Genomic DNA, 14,341 nt, shown 5'->3' with positions numbered 1-14,341 from the left:
TGGGAGCCGTTTGGGAAGATGTTGAGCCCTGGGAGCCGTTTGGGAAGCTGCTACACCCTTCCCAGCTCGTGGTCAGAGCCTCAGCTCACGCGGTGTCAGGGCGCTCGGCTCCCTCGTGGCAGCCCTGATGGGCCCAGGTTTGCTGTGGGGTGAGGGAGCTGAAAGCGTGTGTGTGGGGTGAAATCCCCCCTCCGGATCAGTTTGCAGCGCAACGTGGGTTAGATCCCTGTGGCTGCCAGAGAGTCAATAGGCACAGAAGAAATCGGGAAATCTCTGCCTTGCTCCCCAGCCGGGAAGCGGCGTGGCAGCAGGCTGCTGCAGCCTTCAGCCCGGCCGGGTGCAGACCCTGCCCGTGGCTCCCCTTCCTCTCCCAGGCGGTGCCAGGGGTTCGTCAGAGGCTGGCGAGCCGGCAGGCTGGGATTTTTCTCACTAAATGTCTTCCCCTTTTTTTCTTCTTTTCCCTTTTCTGTTGAGAGGAGACAAAAAGGCAGCAGCGCTCAGAGGCTCTTCCCGAGCGCAGGTGTTAGCATTCAGACCAGTCACTGTATCAAAAGTGAAATGCTTCTTGAATTTACATTTAGATTGAAACAACACGTGTCAAAGGTGTCTAACAGCTCGCTGGGATAACTGTGGCCTGACGCTGGGGCGTTTATTGTTGATTTGTATAATGAAGATAATTTTTTGCGTTTGAAATTTAATTATATGGACATAATTATTCCCTTCCTTGAGACAATTGTAGGGTACAGCTACTTTGTGCTTGATTTTAAGAAGAAAGGGTAAAAAGGCCCTTTTCCCACAGCCGATGCTGGCTGACAGCATGTTAAGGCAGGTAGGCGAGCACTGCTGAGCACCGTGGGTGGCACGGGGCCGGGCACCCACCGGGTGCTGGCAGCTGCGGACGTGTTCCTGGGGGACACAGCCCCCCCGCTCTGCCTTGTCCCCTTGGCGGCCTCCTGCCACCCCCAGCATCTTCTCTGCCAGGGCGCCAGGTCCCTGCTGAAAGGCAGGGCATGGAAATCCAGCGGTTCCTCCTCCCCAAAGTAGTCTCACTGCTGATCCGTCCACACAGACCCAGACAAGTCCCGGATTATTCCCGACGGAAGGGTGCTTGCCTTTGTGTGGTCAGCCCGCGTACCCGCGGCGAAGGCGATAGTGCCGCAGCTGGAAGGAGCCTGTTTTAGCAACACCATTGTGCTCAAGCACTGCCTGCTCTCGTACAGGAGCAGGAATTCTCTGCCCTTCATTCACACGGCGGGGCCATGGGCAGGAGACCCATGGCTGCGGGGTTTTGCCCCTCAGCAGCCGAGGAGCGGGGCTGGGGGCCGGGCGGGCGCAGGGCTGCCTCCGCGCCAGGCGCCGTCAGGTTAACAGCAGCAGAGTGGGAGAGAGGAATTAAATGCAGGCAGTGAACTGTATTTAATTGGAGCCGTATCGTGGAGCTGAGGAATTAGTTCAATAGAGGCTCTTATCAGCATGTCTGAAGACTTGGGCTTTTTATCCAGCAGTTGTTTCACTGCCGGCTCTTGCGGTTGCAAATAGCTGAACACAGGCACGTCGCTAGCCAAAGCCCGGGTTTTGCTCTGCCTGGGGCTGGCTCTGCTCGGGGCCAGCCTTTCCCCGTGTGCCCCCTCCTGAGCCCCCAGCACGGGCTGTGTCCCTGCTGGGCGTTTGTGTGAGCAGGGAGGGAAGGACAAGGCTTGGAAGCACCGGATTCCAGAAAGCTTCTTGGCAGCGTTCAGCTTTTTACCAACATTGGTGCCTTTCCAGAAGCAACTGTGATGCTGTGCGACCATAACTGGGATCCTTCTTTGCATGTTTTTATGAACTGCAATGCTCTTCCCCTCGGGCCTGGGCACGCGGTGATACCAGGGCTTTCATTATTTACTCTGACAGTCTGCTGGCTCCTGCACCGTGGCCTGTCGCAGCCTGCGCTGCAAATCATCTCTCACCTTGTCACCACCGGGATGGCAATTTTACAGCTGGCAGCTTCAATCACGTTGAATTTGCAGCTTGCGTTCCCTCCCTCTTTCTCTCTCTGCTGTGTGATGGTTTAGAAAACAGCACCAAGACTTCCTCGTGGCTGTGCTCGGAAAAGCCTCGCAGTCAGGTAGAAGGGGGATGCTCAGAGGCAAGCGGGGCCGGGTCAGGCATCCCTGGTGCGCCGCGAGGCTGCGGGCGCTGCCGGCCTGCGGAGCTGTCTGGGTGGTGCTGCTTCCCCGCGTCTCCTCCTGCAGTTTAAATTATAAATGAAGCTTCTGTCTTTCTTAGAAACGGCAGCGTTTCTGGATAGGGCTTTGTTTCTAAGCAGGTGCTTGGTATGTGTGGGCAGGGGGTACCCCTGGAGCCCCCTGTGGTCTCTGTCCCTGAGCTGTCCTGGGGGCCCGGTGCTCCCAGTCCCGGTCCTTTGGGGTGTTCCACGCAGGGAGAGGTGTTACCTTTTGATATCAAGTTTGGCCATTTGATATATTTGGCCTTACATTTGGATTTGGAGTGACACGGCACCGTGCGGAGATCCCCACCTGAGCACAACCCTGCTGCCGCGACGTGCGCCCGCACCGCTGCGCAGACCTGGTGCCCAACTCACCGCCAGCACCGAGCATCCCCGCCTGGCAGGAGGGGACCCGTGGGCTGAAGCCCACTGCTGTCTCCAAAGATGATTTTATTTCTTGCTCAGGTTTTGTACTCAGTGCTGAGCTGCAGCACACACGCACAGGTCTGGCGGCTCAGGAAGACACTGCACTGGCTGTAGAACCTGGTGCTGCCCGTGTGGAGATAACCGCAGCTTTCCGCACACTGATAGTTGGGCACTCCTTCCATTCTGCCCCGAGCTCGTTAGTGTTTGCTCATCGTCTTCAGCCTTCTGTTGTGGGGGTGAGGGTCGGTGACGTGGTGGGGGTGTCCCTCGGGGGTGTCCCGTCAGCTTTGCTCGCCCATCCCCGTGTGTAAGGTGGCACTGACGTGTTGGAGGTTTGGCAAGCCACGGCGCGTGCAGCGGGGTCTGGCGGTGGGCCCGGCGGTCGGGGCTGGCGCTGACCCCATGCGGTCCCGCAGGAGCAGCAGCTGGCCGAGGTGGCGGCGGCGCGGCAGGGGCTGCAGGCGGACCTGGGCACCGCCATCCGGCGCATCGCCGACCTGCAGCTGGCCCTGGAGGAGCTGCGCGCCAGCGACGAGAGCGACGCCGAGAGGTGAGGCTGCGGGGCCAGGCGGGGTGCTCGTGGTGCTCGCCCAGCAGGGCGATGCTGAGGTGCTGGCAGGGAGGGATGCTGCAATGCGGCAGGGCGATGCTGGGGTGCCGGCGGCTGCACCCCTGCGGGAGAGGCGGCGTTTTGGCTGAGAGCATGTTTATGAACAAGGAACTTCACATTGGTGAAGGGTCTCGTGAAGAAAATGTGAGCCTTGAAATCATCTTGTGTGGACCAGCTTAAAAGCAGCAGAAAGGATGGAGAAAGCCCCATTCAGAGGGCAGCCCTCTGTTCCCTGGGGGCCTGGAGTGCGAGGGAGGCACAGAAATGCCCACTGCCCCTGTCTGTGGTGGAGAAACCGGCCCTGGTTCATGCCTTTCCCTTCTGGGGCTCAGCAGAGTCCTCAGGTGTCCCCAGGCTGTGGCGTCCATGCAGCAGGTGCCCTGGCACTGCATTTATCCATCGGAAAACCTGGGCTTTGTTCAGCCACAGGAGCTGGGGGGCCTGGAGAATCAGTGATGCTGGGCACATTAGGTGGGAGAATTTACTAGGAAAAAATGGGAAAAGTGTTCTATTGAATTTTTCAGCTGTTGTGTCCACAGCCCTCCAATTTTCCCCTCTGCTACACTGCTAAAGGGGCATCGTGATTAATGGAGACAAAGTAGATAAATACATTTTTAAAAAATGGCAGGGATGTGCTTGTCATCATGCTGTGAGAAGAGATTTTTCTTTATGTAGTGATTAAACCGGGGAAGGGTGAGCTAGAAACCATGAGCTGAGAAATTCACTCCTTCGTAAAAAAAAAAAAAAAAAAAAAAAAAAATCCAATACAATTGGCACATCACAGAGAGGTGAGAAGCGCTTCCCGGCAGGGACGTCCTCAGCTGATGTGTTTGGGAGAAGCGGTGGGTTCTGCTTCACCCTTCAGCAGCACACACGATGCCTGCTGGCACGTGCTGCTGGCACTGTCCCTGCTGCCCCGGGCAGGGTCCCTGCAATGTCACCAGCCCGAGGCCACTGGTTTTGATCCGTGTCTGACCTTATTGCCCTTGGCTTGCAGCGTGCAGACGGCGCGGGACACGCTCTGCTCCAGGAGGGAGACGTGAGTGGGACCTCAGAGCTGCTGGCCACAGGCTTGGTGCCCGTGCAGGGCTGTCGGTGAAGGCTGCGTCTGTGCCACCGCGTGCCGCTGCATGCCACCACGTGTCACCGTGTGCCACCGCATGCCCCGTGCTCCCACGCAGTGAGGACAGACTGGCTGCTGTGCCAGCCCACACGCCCCTGAGTACTCCCTGGGAGCTCTCCTCGTGCCTGCTGGGCTGCAGTGGGGCATGTTTGGCTGCTCTGCAGCCTGGGAGGGAAACGGAGACCCCAGAGGGCTCCATCCAGCCCCCAGCGGTTAGGGACCAGCGGGGTCAGGGACCCCCGGCCCCCTCCCAGCACTAACAAGGGCTCTCCTCTCCTCTCCTTGCAGGGACGCCTGCTCCAGCGTCGGCTCCATTCTGACCCTGGAGCCTGCAGAAAGCATCCGCTCCTGGCTGGGCTCGGCTGCGGGCTGGTCGTCCCCGACGGGTGCCAGCGTGGCCGGGAGCCTCTCGGCGCAGTCCATGGGGAGCCGCAGCGCCCAGGGCCCGAGGTAAGGGGCTGCCACGGGCACAGCGGGCAGCGGCAGCCGGGGGGGAGCCCCACACCTCTCCTCCGGGGAAATCACAAGCACTGGGTGTCAGCTCCAACGGCTTGCAATGCGTGGAGGGTAGAAAAAGCCAGCACCCTGCGGCGAGGCTCTGGGTGCTCGCTGGGCTGGTGCTGCTCGAGGGCGGGTGTCAGGGCGGGCAGCTCCCTGCAGCGCCATGCGCATGGGCAGGGAGCCTGGGGTGTGCAGCCGGCAGAGCCCGGCTGGCGGTGGCCTGGGGAGCAGGGCTGGGTGTTGCAGCCCCAGTGCGGTGACCACAGTGCTAGTCCCTTGGTGACACCAGTGTCCCCTGCGGCTCCGTCCCCACGCAGAGCTCAGCCTGGCCCCAGGGCCAGGGGCTGCTGACACCGATTTTCTCTCCATAAACCTTGCAGTCACACGCGTCTGGTGGCATCTGTTTTCACCGTTATTTTCCCTTCCAACTAAGATATCTTTAAGGATATTAAGGGAAAAAAAAATCAATTTGCAAACACTGCTGGTGGATCAGCCCAAACAGTTTAGCAAGAGCTTTATGTTATTAGCTCTTTAATACTTGCTCTGCGAGGAAAATATATGCCATCTCACAGCAAGCCTGCGTTTGGGCCACTTGAAGAAATGCTTTGGTTGGCTTAGGGCTTGCAAGGCTCCGTGACCGACATTGGCAATCATTTTTCAAGTCCGTGTATTCTGAAGGTGCCTGGGGGGCAGCGAAGGAGCCCCAGGGGCTGAGGGCAAGCACGGGTGTCCGCCGTGAGATGGCAGAGGCACTGCCGGGCAGCACGCGGGCCCTGCCATCATTCCTCCCTCCGTGGGTGTCCTGGGGTGCCGTGTCGGTGGCTGCAAGGGAAGGGAGGGGAACAAGCAGGGTTTGGTGTGGCAGGTCCCGCGGCGCAGCGAGGAGCACCGCGGCGGGCCGGGGGGAGCGGGGGAACCGCGGGGTCTGGGGTCGCAGCATCCAATCAAGGAAGGCAGTCGCTGCCACGCCAGGATCAGTGAAATGCTAGATGAAAGCCACTACATCAAAAACATGCTTCAAGCAGTAAAACATCCCTTGATGTATTCTCTGGAGATAATTTAAAGAGGCGATGCAGCCTATTTGAGGATTTGTATGCCATATGCTCACTTTTCGCTGCTGAGGAAACAGTATGCATTTATACAGTTTTAATATGAAATATGTTAATTTTCGGTGGCGATGCTGCCGGGCCGGGAGCAAGCTGCAGAGTGGCCCGAGCACTCTCCTGGCCAAACCGCCGGGGCTCGGCCCCGTGCTGCGCCGCAGCAGGGACGCGGGGTGGCAGGGGCTCGGCAGGAGCCATTGCAAAGGCTCTTGGTGTCCGCCTGGTCCCATCTTCTCCCTCTCAATGTGGGGTTTCATGGGTAGAAAAGACTGGATGCAGGCTGCTGCAGCTCTCAGGCTGCCGCTCGTTGCAGACATTAGCATTAGTCTCACTGCTCTCGTTCCAGAAAGGTCCGTCCTCGCTGCGTGCTGTGGCTTTGTGCAGTAAAATAACCAGCTACTGCCAGAATTAATTTTCTGGAGAGCAAGTCCCCTGGCAGCGGGTCCCTTGAATAGGCTGGAGCAGTCTGCCCGGTGCTGGGAGAAGGCAGAACTTGGAGCAGGGCTGGGAGCAGGGCAGGAGGCGGCTGGGAGCCCCGAGGCTGCTGTGCTGCCGTGCTGCTTCCCAGCGCCCAGCAGCAGCGGTTCCTCCCCGTCCCCCAGCACCACTCGGGGTCTGCTGGTCCGAGTGACCTGACCTTGATCGTAAGTGCATGAGTCAGGAGTTATGGCCTGCATCAGGTCTCTGAGCTGAAACGCACTGGATTTATAATGAAAGGGCAGGTTTGTAGGCTTGGGGATTAGTGAAAATTACTTACGGGGCCGACCACGGCCATGGAGAAGGGAAATTTGTACCTAGAGCTGGAAATAATGTGACAATCTGGCTCTGTCCTGGGGTTAGTGGAAAGGCAAATTGCAAATCCCAGTGTGGTAGCTGTGTTTGGCTTCGCTAATCTGAGATGGAAACATTAGAGAGGAGGCCGTATGAAATGCAAACAAACAGAAGATGAGGCCGGTAGGTAATAAAAACGAGATCAGCGAAACGAGCTCTTCCTTATTAAGATTCCTTTGTCTTTCACGAGCACCCAGTAATGAAAAATGAATCTGCCTAGCACTTGCTTCTCTGTAGTACATATGGGATATTTCCTGAACAAACAGCTGTCAAAAGCCAGAGGAAAGAATATAAGGCTATTATCGTCAGCGTGGTGTACAGGAACGAGAGATTTGATTAACGTTTTCTTTAATTCTCTGCTATTTAAATGCTTGTACAAAATGTTGGACAGCAGAGCTAAGCCTCTATAAATATGACACAGAGCAGAGTTGGATAAACCTCCCATTTTTTATTAGGAAGCAAACTCAGAACTCAGGACATGAATCCTGCCTCTCGCCAGGCAGGTCGCGGCCGCGTGGCAGCCGGTCCTGAGGTGCAGGCAGGGGAACTGAAGGACCTCCAGGCGCCTTTGGGTGCTCGCCCCCTGCAGCACCCGCAGCGTGCCCTGGCGCTGCCGGTGTCCCCGTGGGGCTGCCTGGGCTTTGTGGGGCTGATGTGGCCCGGGGAGGGGTGGCAGGCGTCCTTTCCCCTTCTGTTCTCACCCCCGAAACCCGGCACCAAGGCGGCTGGGATGTGCCACGCTTGCCTGAGAGCGGTGTGGTGTCAGAGCAAATTGTTATATTAAAACTGGGAGCTGTTCTGTAGATGACGGCGTGATGAGAAAATCCTCTTCTGTCAGAAATTAGGCCAATTTCTTCTCTCTCCCTGAAATGGAGTTGTCTTGGCTTTATTTATGAGCTACCAGGAAAAGCATCCGAGCTCCACTTTTATCCCTGGTCATGTGTTGCAGTGCATGTGTGGATTTTATTGTATAAATTATTTCAACTACCATAATTGTAATCATGTTAATTGCTGTGTAATCTTCACTAATTATTGTTGTATGTCATTTGCTTTGGTGTGAATGGCATATTACAGAGTTCCTTTTGGCTCGCAGATGCCTTCGGAGTTCTGCGTTAGGCCCCGAGCCTTGGGAAAGCCATCTTCCTGGCACCGGGGCGACGAGCTGGGTTTGCTTTGCAGCTCGCCCGTCCTGCCGCCCGCAGCGTCTCCCACCCCCCAAAACGAGGGGGGAGCGCCACGCACGGCAGGGCGAGCAGGAAGAGGCTGCCCCAAGCCCTAGGAGGTTGGTGGCACATCGTCAGCCCGTGGATTGGGATGAGCGGACGGAGGGGGGCTGCTGCAGGACGCGGCTGTCGTGCGTTTGTGCCCCTCGTTTTGCAGAAAGGGATTAGTAGAAAATGAGGTGTAAATTCAGAGCCTCCGCGGCCCCAGGGCACGCAGCAGTGGAGGCTGCAGCCGGATGCTGTGGGCAGGAGCCTGGAGGCAAAGCGCTGAGGAGTGGGTGGCAGCCAGGGGCTGGGGGACCAGGGCCTGGGGGTCTCCAGTGGGCACAAAGCTGGGGAGCCCCCGCAAAACAGCCCCCCAGCCTCATCCACATTCTCCCAGAGAGAATAGCGTGATATTCCGGTCTCCAGTAAGGACTTTTTGGTGGCACCCCCTGGATTTGGCAGCACTGCTTCCTGTGAGGGAAGCGCTAACAGCTTCTGCTGGAAGGACTCGAGTGTTGTAGGTGCTGGAAAGAAAGAGGAAAAGCGCCAAAAGCTGAAAAATCCTGCAGCGCCTTCCCCTCGCACGGTGCCTCGCTGCCTGGGGGGGAACTTTGGCTTCAGCCCTTCTGCTGGGGCAGGGGTCTGAGCGCAGAGCAGATGCGGCCCCTTGCGCAGGGACCAGGCGCGGTGCCGGCCCCGCCGTGGTGCTGGGAGCAGGGCTGCTGCTTGCTGCCTTCGCTCCACTTCAGGCTCTAAAGATCTCCGTAAAAATAGTAAGTGCCCATCCCGCTGAGCAGGACAATAAATTGCCGAGTGCTCGCTGGCTGTGTGCACAGCCCATTAGTGCTCCTTACCTCCTCACTTCACTTTTTTCTCGGTCTTAAAAAACAAAGGAAAATATCGAAGCTGTTTAATTTATGAAAGCCGGCCATGCGGCAGGCAGGTTACAGTACTGTTCGGAAACACGGGGAGGGACTGGAGCAATTTCCATGCATATTCTCTCGGAAGGATTACACCCGTTATTTAGGTAGGATGCCATTTAGGATGCTAAAAGCCAGCATTACCGAAACGTCTCCAGCCATTCATCAGCCGCACACTTCAGCGACGTTGGGCGCAGCGGCGCGGTGAGTCCTGGAGGGTGCTGCATTCCTTGCAGGAGATCGGACCTGTGGTTAATTCGCTCCACGAGGAACGACCCAGCAGTGTGGGGCCGCCGACGAGCTGTGGGCACGCGGCACAGCAGGCGCTGGGGACCGAGGGGACCCGCAGCGGCTCCGTTCCCCTCCGGCGGCTGCGGTCCCTTCCCCTTGGCAGCCGCGGAGTTTGTCTCGGCGTGTAAATGATTTCACGGGTCAGCAGAGCCCGGGCTGAGCTTGTCCCGCGTTGTGGCTGGGATTATCCACTCTCACCCCGTTCCCATGGCGACGCGAGCCTTTCCCTGGGCAGGATGCTTTTCTCCTGCTGATGGAAAACCTGAGTGCTGCTCCTGCACATCGGAGCCTGCTCACCCCCCGGAGCTTTATTTGTGTTTAGGTTCTGCTGCTTCACCCCGTCCTTCCCTCTGTTTTTCTCTCCTTTTTGGTGCCAGACACACTTGCACCCAGGAAGCCTTTCCACTGCAGCCAGGTCCAGGCCCCCTGGGTGCTTTCTGGCTGAGCGAGGGCCAGGCGGTGCTGAGGGGCTCCCAGCACCGGGCTCAGCCCCTGCCAACCTGCGGTGCTCGTGGGAGCCCGCACTCCTCGTCTCCCCGGCACGCGGCTGAGAGCGAGCAGCCTATAGATAGTAACTGGCTATCATTGAGCTAAAATTACACACTGCGCAGCGCTGCAGAGCGTCTGCTTTATTTCAGACATGCCCTGGCAAAGCAGCCCTTTGCCTTTCCCTGCAGTGGCACAGGCAGAAAACCCATTTTTTTTCAGCCCTTCGTGCCAATGTAGGTGATGGGGTGACTGCAAAGTGTCACACCCGGGGCTCCAAGGGACACAGCGAGTGAAGCCCCCTCCCCATCTCTGTGCATCAAGGGCAGGGAGAGCCTTGGTGCAGAACAGCCCTTTCACAGCCTGCAGGCACCAGGATCTGCCCCCTTGAGACGGAATTCAGCACCCGTGCTGCCCGTGGGGCTGTTCCCCAGCTCCTGTCCCAGCACCGTGCCGGGCATGGGGGGACGTGCCGTGTTACGAGGTGGTGGCAGTGGGTGGTGGTGTTGCCCTTGCTGCTGCTCGACGTCTGTGCTCTGTGCAAGCTGCCGGAGCCATATGTGCCGAGCTGATGCCATCCCCAGTGTAGCACCACGCTCTTGCTGAAGGCCCCGCGGGCCCGCCGGGGTGAGGGCTGTGTTTCAGGGGCAGAAGGGGCGGAATGGCGCGCTGTCGCTGAGCGCACGCAGCACCCCCGCGGTTCCTGCCATTCGCGGTGCCACTGCTTGCAGGGTGAGCTTCCCCGCACCATCAGGCTTAATTCTGACAGCTGCTCTTCAAAGAGCAGATTTTCCCCCAAACTGCGTTTGCTTGGAGAGGAAATCTGTGCCGCTGGGCTGAGAGCTGCCCCTGCCCGGCCCGGCTCTTCCTCAGAGCCCCTCTTTGCAAAGCAAATCCTGCTCCATGCCCACGCGAAGGCAGCTCGTCCCTCGGCTTGTGCTCTGCCTGGGGCTGGGCATTTGTTCTGCTCCGGCAGTTCTGGTGGATTTTCCTTCCCAGAGGAGCGCTGGTGCAGCACGACCTGCGGTGATGTTCAGAGGCATTTGTGTTGCTCTGTGAGTTGGTTTCATAGAATTTGAGAATAATCTTTGGTTTGGGCAGAAATAAAAGAAGTCCTATATTTTGCTCTAAGCTGAGGAGAAGGAAGGGCGTTTGGAGGTGTGTGTTGCTTTGGCAGCGTTGAAGTCGGTGGTGCCGTACTCTTTGTGCTACGGAGTCAGCTGCTTTGGTTTGCTCAGAGTTATTTAAGATAAAACCTTCGGTCACTGCTGAACTTCTCGATGCTGCAGTGAGAGCTTATTCGGAGATTACCGTGCAAATATCAGCTTTTTGCCGCTCACGCATGGCCTTGCTGAATGACATTATGCTTAGTGGAAACCACGCTGCTTAAACTAACGTGGCTGTCTGTCGTTTAGGGGGAGCAGAGACATGGCAGAGCCAGCAGCCACCCGGCCGGGCTCTTCGCTGAGCACCACGAGGTCCGTCGAGGCTGGGGACCTGGGGACAGCTGCAAGTCCTTTGCTCGGTGCTAGAAGACGGGAATACGGCAAACCTCCCGCAGACGAAGAGGAGCTGTTGGGCCCGAAGCAGCCGTCGGATAAAGCAGGAGCGTGGTCCCCGCTGGTGCCACGGCGGGGGCTCTCGCCCGCCCTGGAGGGAAGGACCCCCAGCCCAGCGTCTCCGCCAGTGCCGAGGAGCGCTCGCTCCCCGCTGCCCAGCGCCTCGGCTGCGCTCTCTGACTACGTGGGGGAGCTGCGCAGGAGAAGGGGAGCGGAGCGGGAGCAGGGGCCACTGCAGCTGGAGGACGCCTCTGCCCTCCCCATCTACCGCACCACCGGTGCCGCTGCCCTGCGGCGCTGCCGGGTGCGCCCGGAGGTGGCCGAGACCCCGGGGGACTTGAGCACAGATCAGCCCGGGGCTAGCGGCGGAGCCGGCAGCAGCCTCCTGCGCTCCAGCAGCCTGCGGAGCATGGCCTGGGAGCCGGTGGAGACAGAGGAGCCGGCACGCTCCCCGGTGCTGAGAAGAGCCTCCAAGTTCGGCTCCTGCGACTCCCTTCTGCTCTCCCTGGGCAGCTCCGGCCGTGGCCTGAGCTCGGCAGCTGCGGGGATGGAGGCGCTCGGGGCGCCCCGGCCGAGGCCGTGGAGGAGCTGCCTGGAGCCGTCGGCGGAGGAGGGAGGGGAGGCATTGGGCTGGGCCTCGCTGGGCTGTCGGAGCGCGCGGTCCAGCCCCGGGCTGGGCGAGGGGCAGGGGGGTGACCCCAGTGGCTGGAAGATGCCCACCCTCAGCTTCGAGAGGAGAACTGGCCCCGACTTGGACGAATTCCTCCCGGCCATCCGGAAATCCCGCTCCACGAGCAGCCTGGCCAAGCCCGGCAGGGACAGACGGGACGGCCACCGGCCCCTGACCGTCCGCTTCGAGGACGAGGCCATCGCGGGTGGCTCGGCTTCCTCCAGGAGCAGGAGCACGGTGCAGCCTGGCCTGGCCCCCGGGGGGGATGCCGGCACCCTCTCCGACTCCTCCTCATCCTCGGGCTCCGTCCGCTCCTCCAGGAGCGCTGACAGCATCAAGCGCCGGCCGCGAAGGCCGGACGGGGAGGGCTGCAGCGGCAAAGGCACCGCCGAAAGCAGCGTGGAGAGCCTCCGAGTGGAGGCAGAAGGGAAGGAGGATGACGTGAGCAGCATCATGAGGAAGTACCTCGGAAAAGAGTGAGGTAATCACACCGATCGGTGAGCCTGCACCCAGCCCCTGGGTGCACCGAGCATGGAGCAGCGATGGCAGGTTTGCCCCGGAGCCACTGCGCTCCAGCCCATGCTGCCCCAACACTGCGGGGTGCCCACTGTGCTCCGCCAGGCTTCCCAAAAGCACTGTCCCCTGCCACACAGCCCCACAGACACATCCCTCCGTCTGGGAGCTCAGCCCCGTGGCTGTGCTCGTCTGCTGAGCTTGAAATTTGCCTTGCCTCGACACCGAAGGTCACCCCCTCCAGAGGTGGCAGCTCGGCTTTGTCAGGCTCGCGTCTTGTAGTTAGCAATTGTCTCTGACAACCACTTGGATCCAATTTTTGGATTACAACTGACACTTGGAGAATTAGGATTTATTACTGCCATCCAGGTTTGAAAGCGAAGTCCCTAATGAATGCACCACAACTGTAATTAAGTGTTTAAAATAGATTAGAAAAACATTTTGTAAAACCATTGCCTTTAGATGAACTTACTGGGTGTCAAGCTGTGACCAAATTGACTAAGCCAACACAAGGAGGGAGCATGTGTTAATAAAACATTTCCTTCCAGGAAGCAAAATTTGCATAATGCAATGTCCCACTTAGCGCAGCCTCCGTCGCGGTGCGCTGCACTCACCGGCCCCTTACCCCAGCGAGGAGCCCCCACCAGGCTCCTCACCGCCCCACGCTTTGCAAGGGCACCTGATGGGAAATGTGTAACTTAAACAGGGACTGACAGCGGCTCCCCAAAAGACACGAGATGGTTTTACAGCTGAGGCTCTCTTGGCTTTGATTCTGGTTTCTATGCGCTCCTGGTCTATTCCGTGCCACTGCGGGTGCGCTCGGGGTCAGCCATGGGGTGAAGCACGTTGCTCCTGCAGACACTCGGCTGCCCGAGGTGTCTCGCCCCCCTGTACACTGCTCAGAATTAAGCAAAACAGCCGAAGGATGCTTCCGGGGCTGGGTGTGAAATGCAGTGACAGCAGAGCGGAGCATGAGGGCTGGCCAACCCGAGCTGCGTGTTGAAGAGCACGTCGCAGGATCTCTCTCCCTATATAAGTTTTTCTTCTATTTTTAGTTTCCAGAAGCTGAGACTGTATCTGAAGCTTTTATAATTCCATTCATATTTGAAGCCGGGCGTGGACGTGGTTCCCCAGCTCCTGCCTGCTGGGACGTCTGCCCACGTCCCCCGACACCAAGGACGGCGACGTGGTGCGAAGGGAGGCTGCGTTCCCGTGTCCGCTCGGTTTTTACACAATAAAGGGTTTGCTTCTTTGACCCGAGCCTCCTCTTGCCTTGCCTTTCCCTCGTTCCTAGAGGAGACAGCCTCATTTGTCAGGTGTTAGTGGCACGATACGGGTACATGCACAGCTCTCCCCATCAGTGCATGGCTGGAAGGGTCGTGCCGGGGTGCGCAGCCCCGTGCACCCTTCGGAGCAGCATTTTTAAGGCAAATTCAGCAGCATTCAGCATTTTGTCTTGCCTTTCAGATTCCTCACATTCCTTTCTAATTTAAACCAAGCCATTGCAGCAAGAAGCACTTTCCTTGTCACAGATGAATGTGAAACCTCCAACTCTGGGTTCGTGTCAGCGCTTTACTCAGCCTCGCGCACTGTGAGCAGATTCTCACCCCCAGCCAGCGCCGCGGAGCCAGCAGAGTCTGGGGGATTTGGGGTCAGCCCCCCGGCCCCCCAGCCTCAGGCTCTCTCTGCTCCCACTGCTGAAACGAGGGGCTCGGAGCTGGGGGCCGTGCAGGGACCGGCCATTGAAGCCACTGCAAAGTGATGAGCACCCAGCACCGGGGCGTCCGGCCCTGGTGGGCACCATCCTGCCTCCCGACTCTGACGCCTGACCTGCAGTGTTGGGTGGGTGAGGTGTCTGCTGGCTCTTCGTTTGTAATCTGAAATTGGTACA

The 14,341-nt window shown here is 58.7% G+C and overlaps 1 protein-coding gene across 9 annotated transcripts in view; it reads left to right on the top strand.

The window, feature by feature from the left end:
* Positions 1-13,705, top strand: part of MYO18B (myosin XVIIIB) — a 59,056-nt gene extending 45,351 nt beyond the window's left edge. For 7 of the 9 annotated variants that reach the window (XM_035340152.1, XM_035340154.1, XM_035340150.1 and 4 more), the window contains 5 exons: positions 3,052-3,185; positions 4,243-4,284; positions 4,657-4,818; positions 11,124-12,418; positions 13,506-13,705. In XM_035340152.1, the coding sequence (XP_035196043.1) occupies positions 3,052-3,185; positions 4,243-4,284; positions 4,657-4,818; positions 11,124-12,417 (1,632 nt within the window). In that variant the 3' untranslated portion in view covers position 12,418; positions 13,506-13,705. The other 2 variants (XM_035340146.1, XM_035340151.1) reach the window with 2 other exon arrangements.
* The last annotated feature ends 636 nt before the right edge of the window (positions 13,706-14,341 follow it).

This window comes from Oxyura jamaicensis, chromosome 15, assembly GCF_011077185.1.
Source record: "Oxyura jamaicensis isolate SHBP4307 breed ruddy duck chromosome 15, BPBGC_Ojam_1.0, whole genome shotgun sequence".
Taxonomy (NCBI): Eukaryota; Metazoa; Chordata; class Aves; order Anseriformes; family Anatidae; genus Oxyura; species Oxyura jamaicensis.
This window is presented reverse-complemented; position numbering and strand designations above follow the sequence as displayed.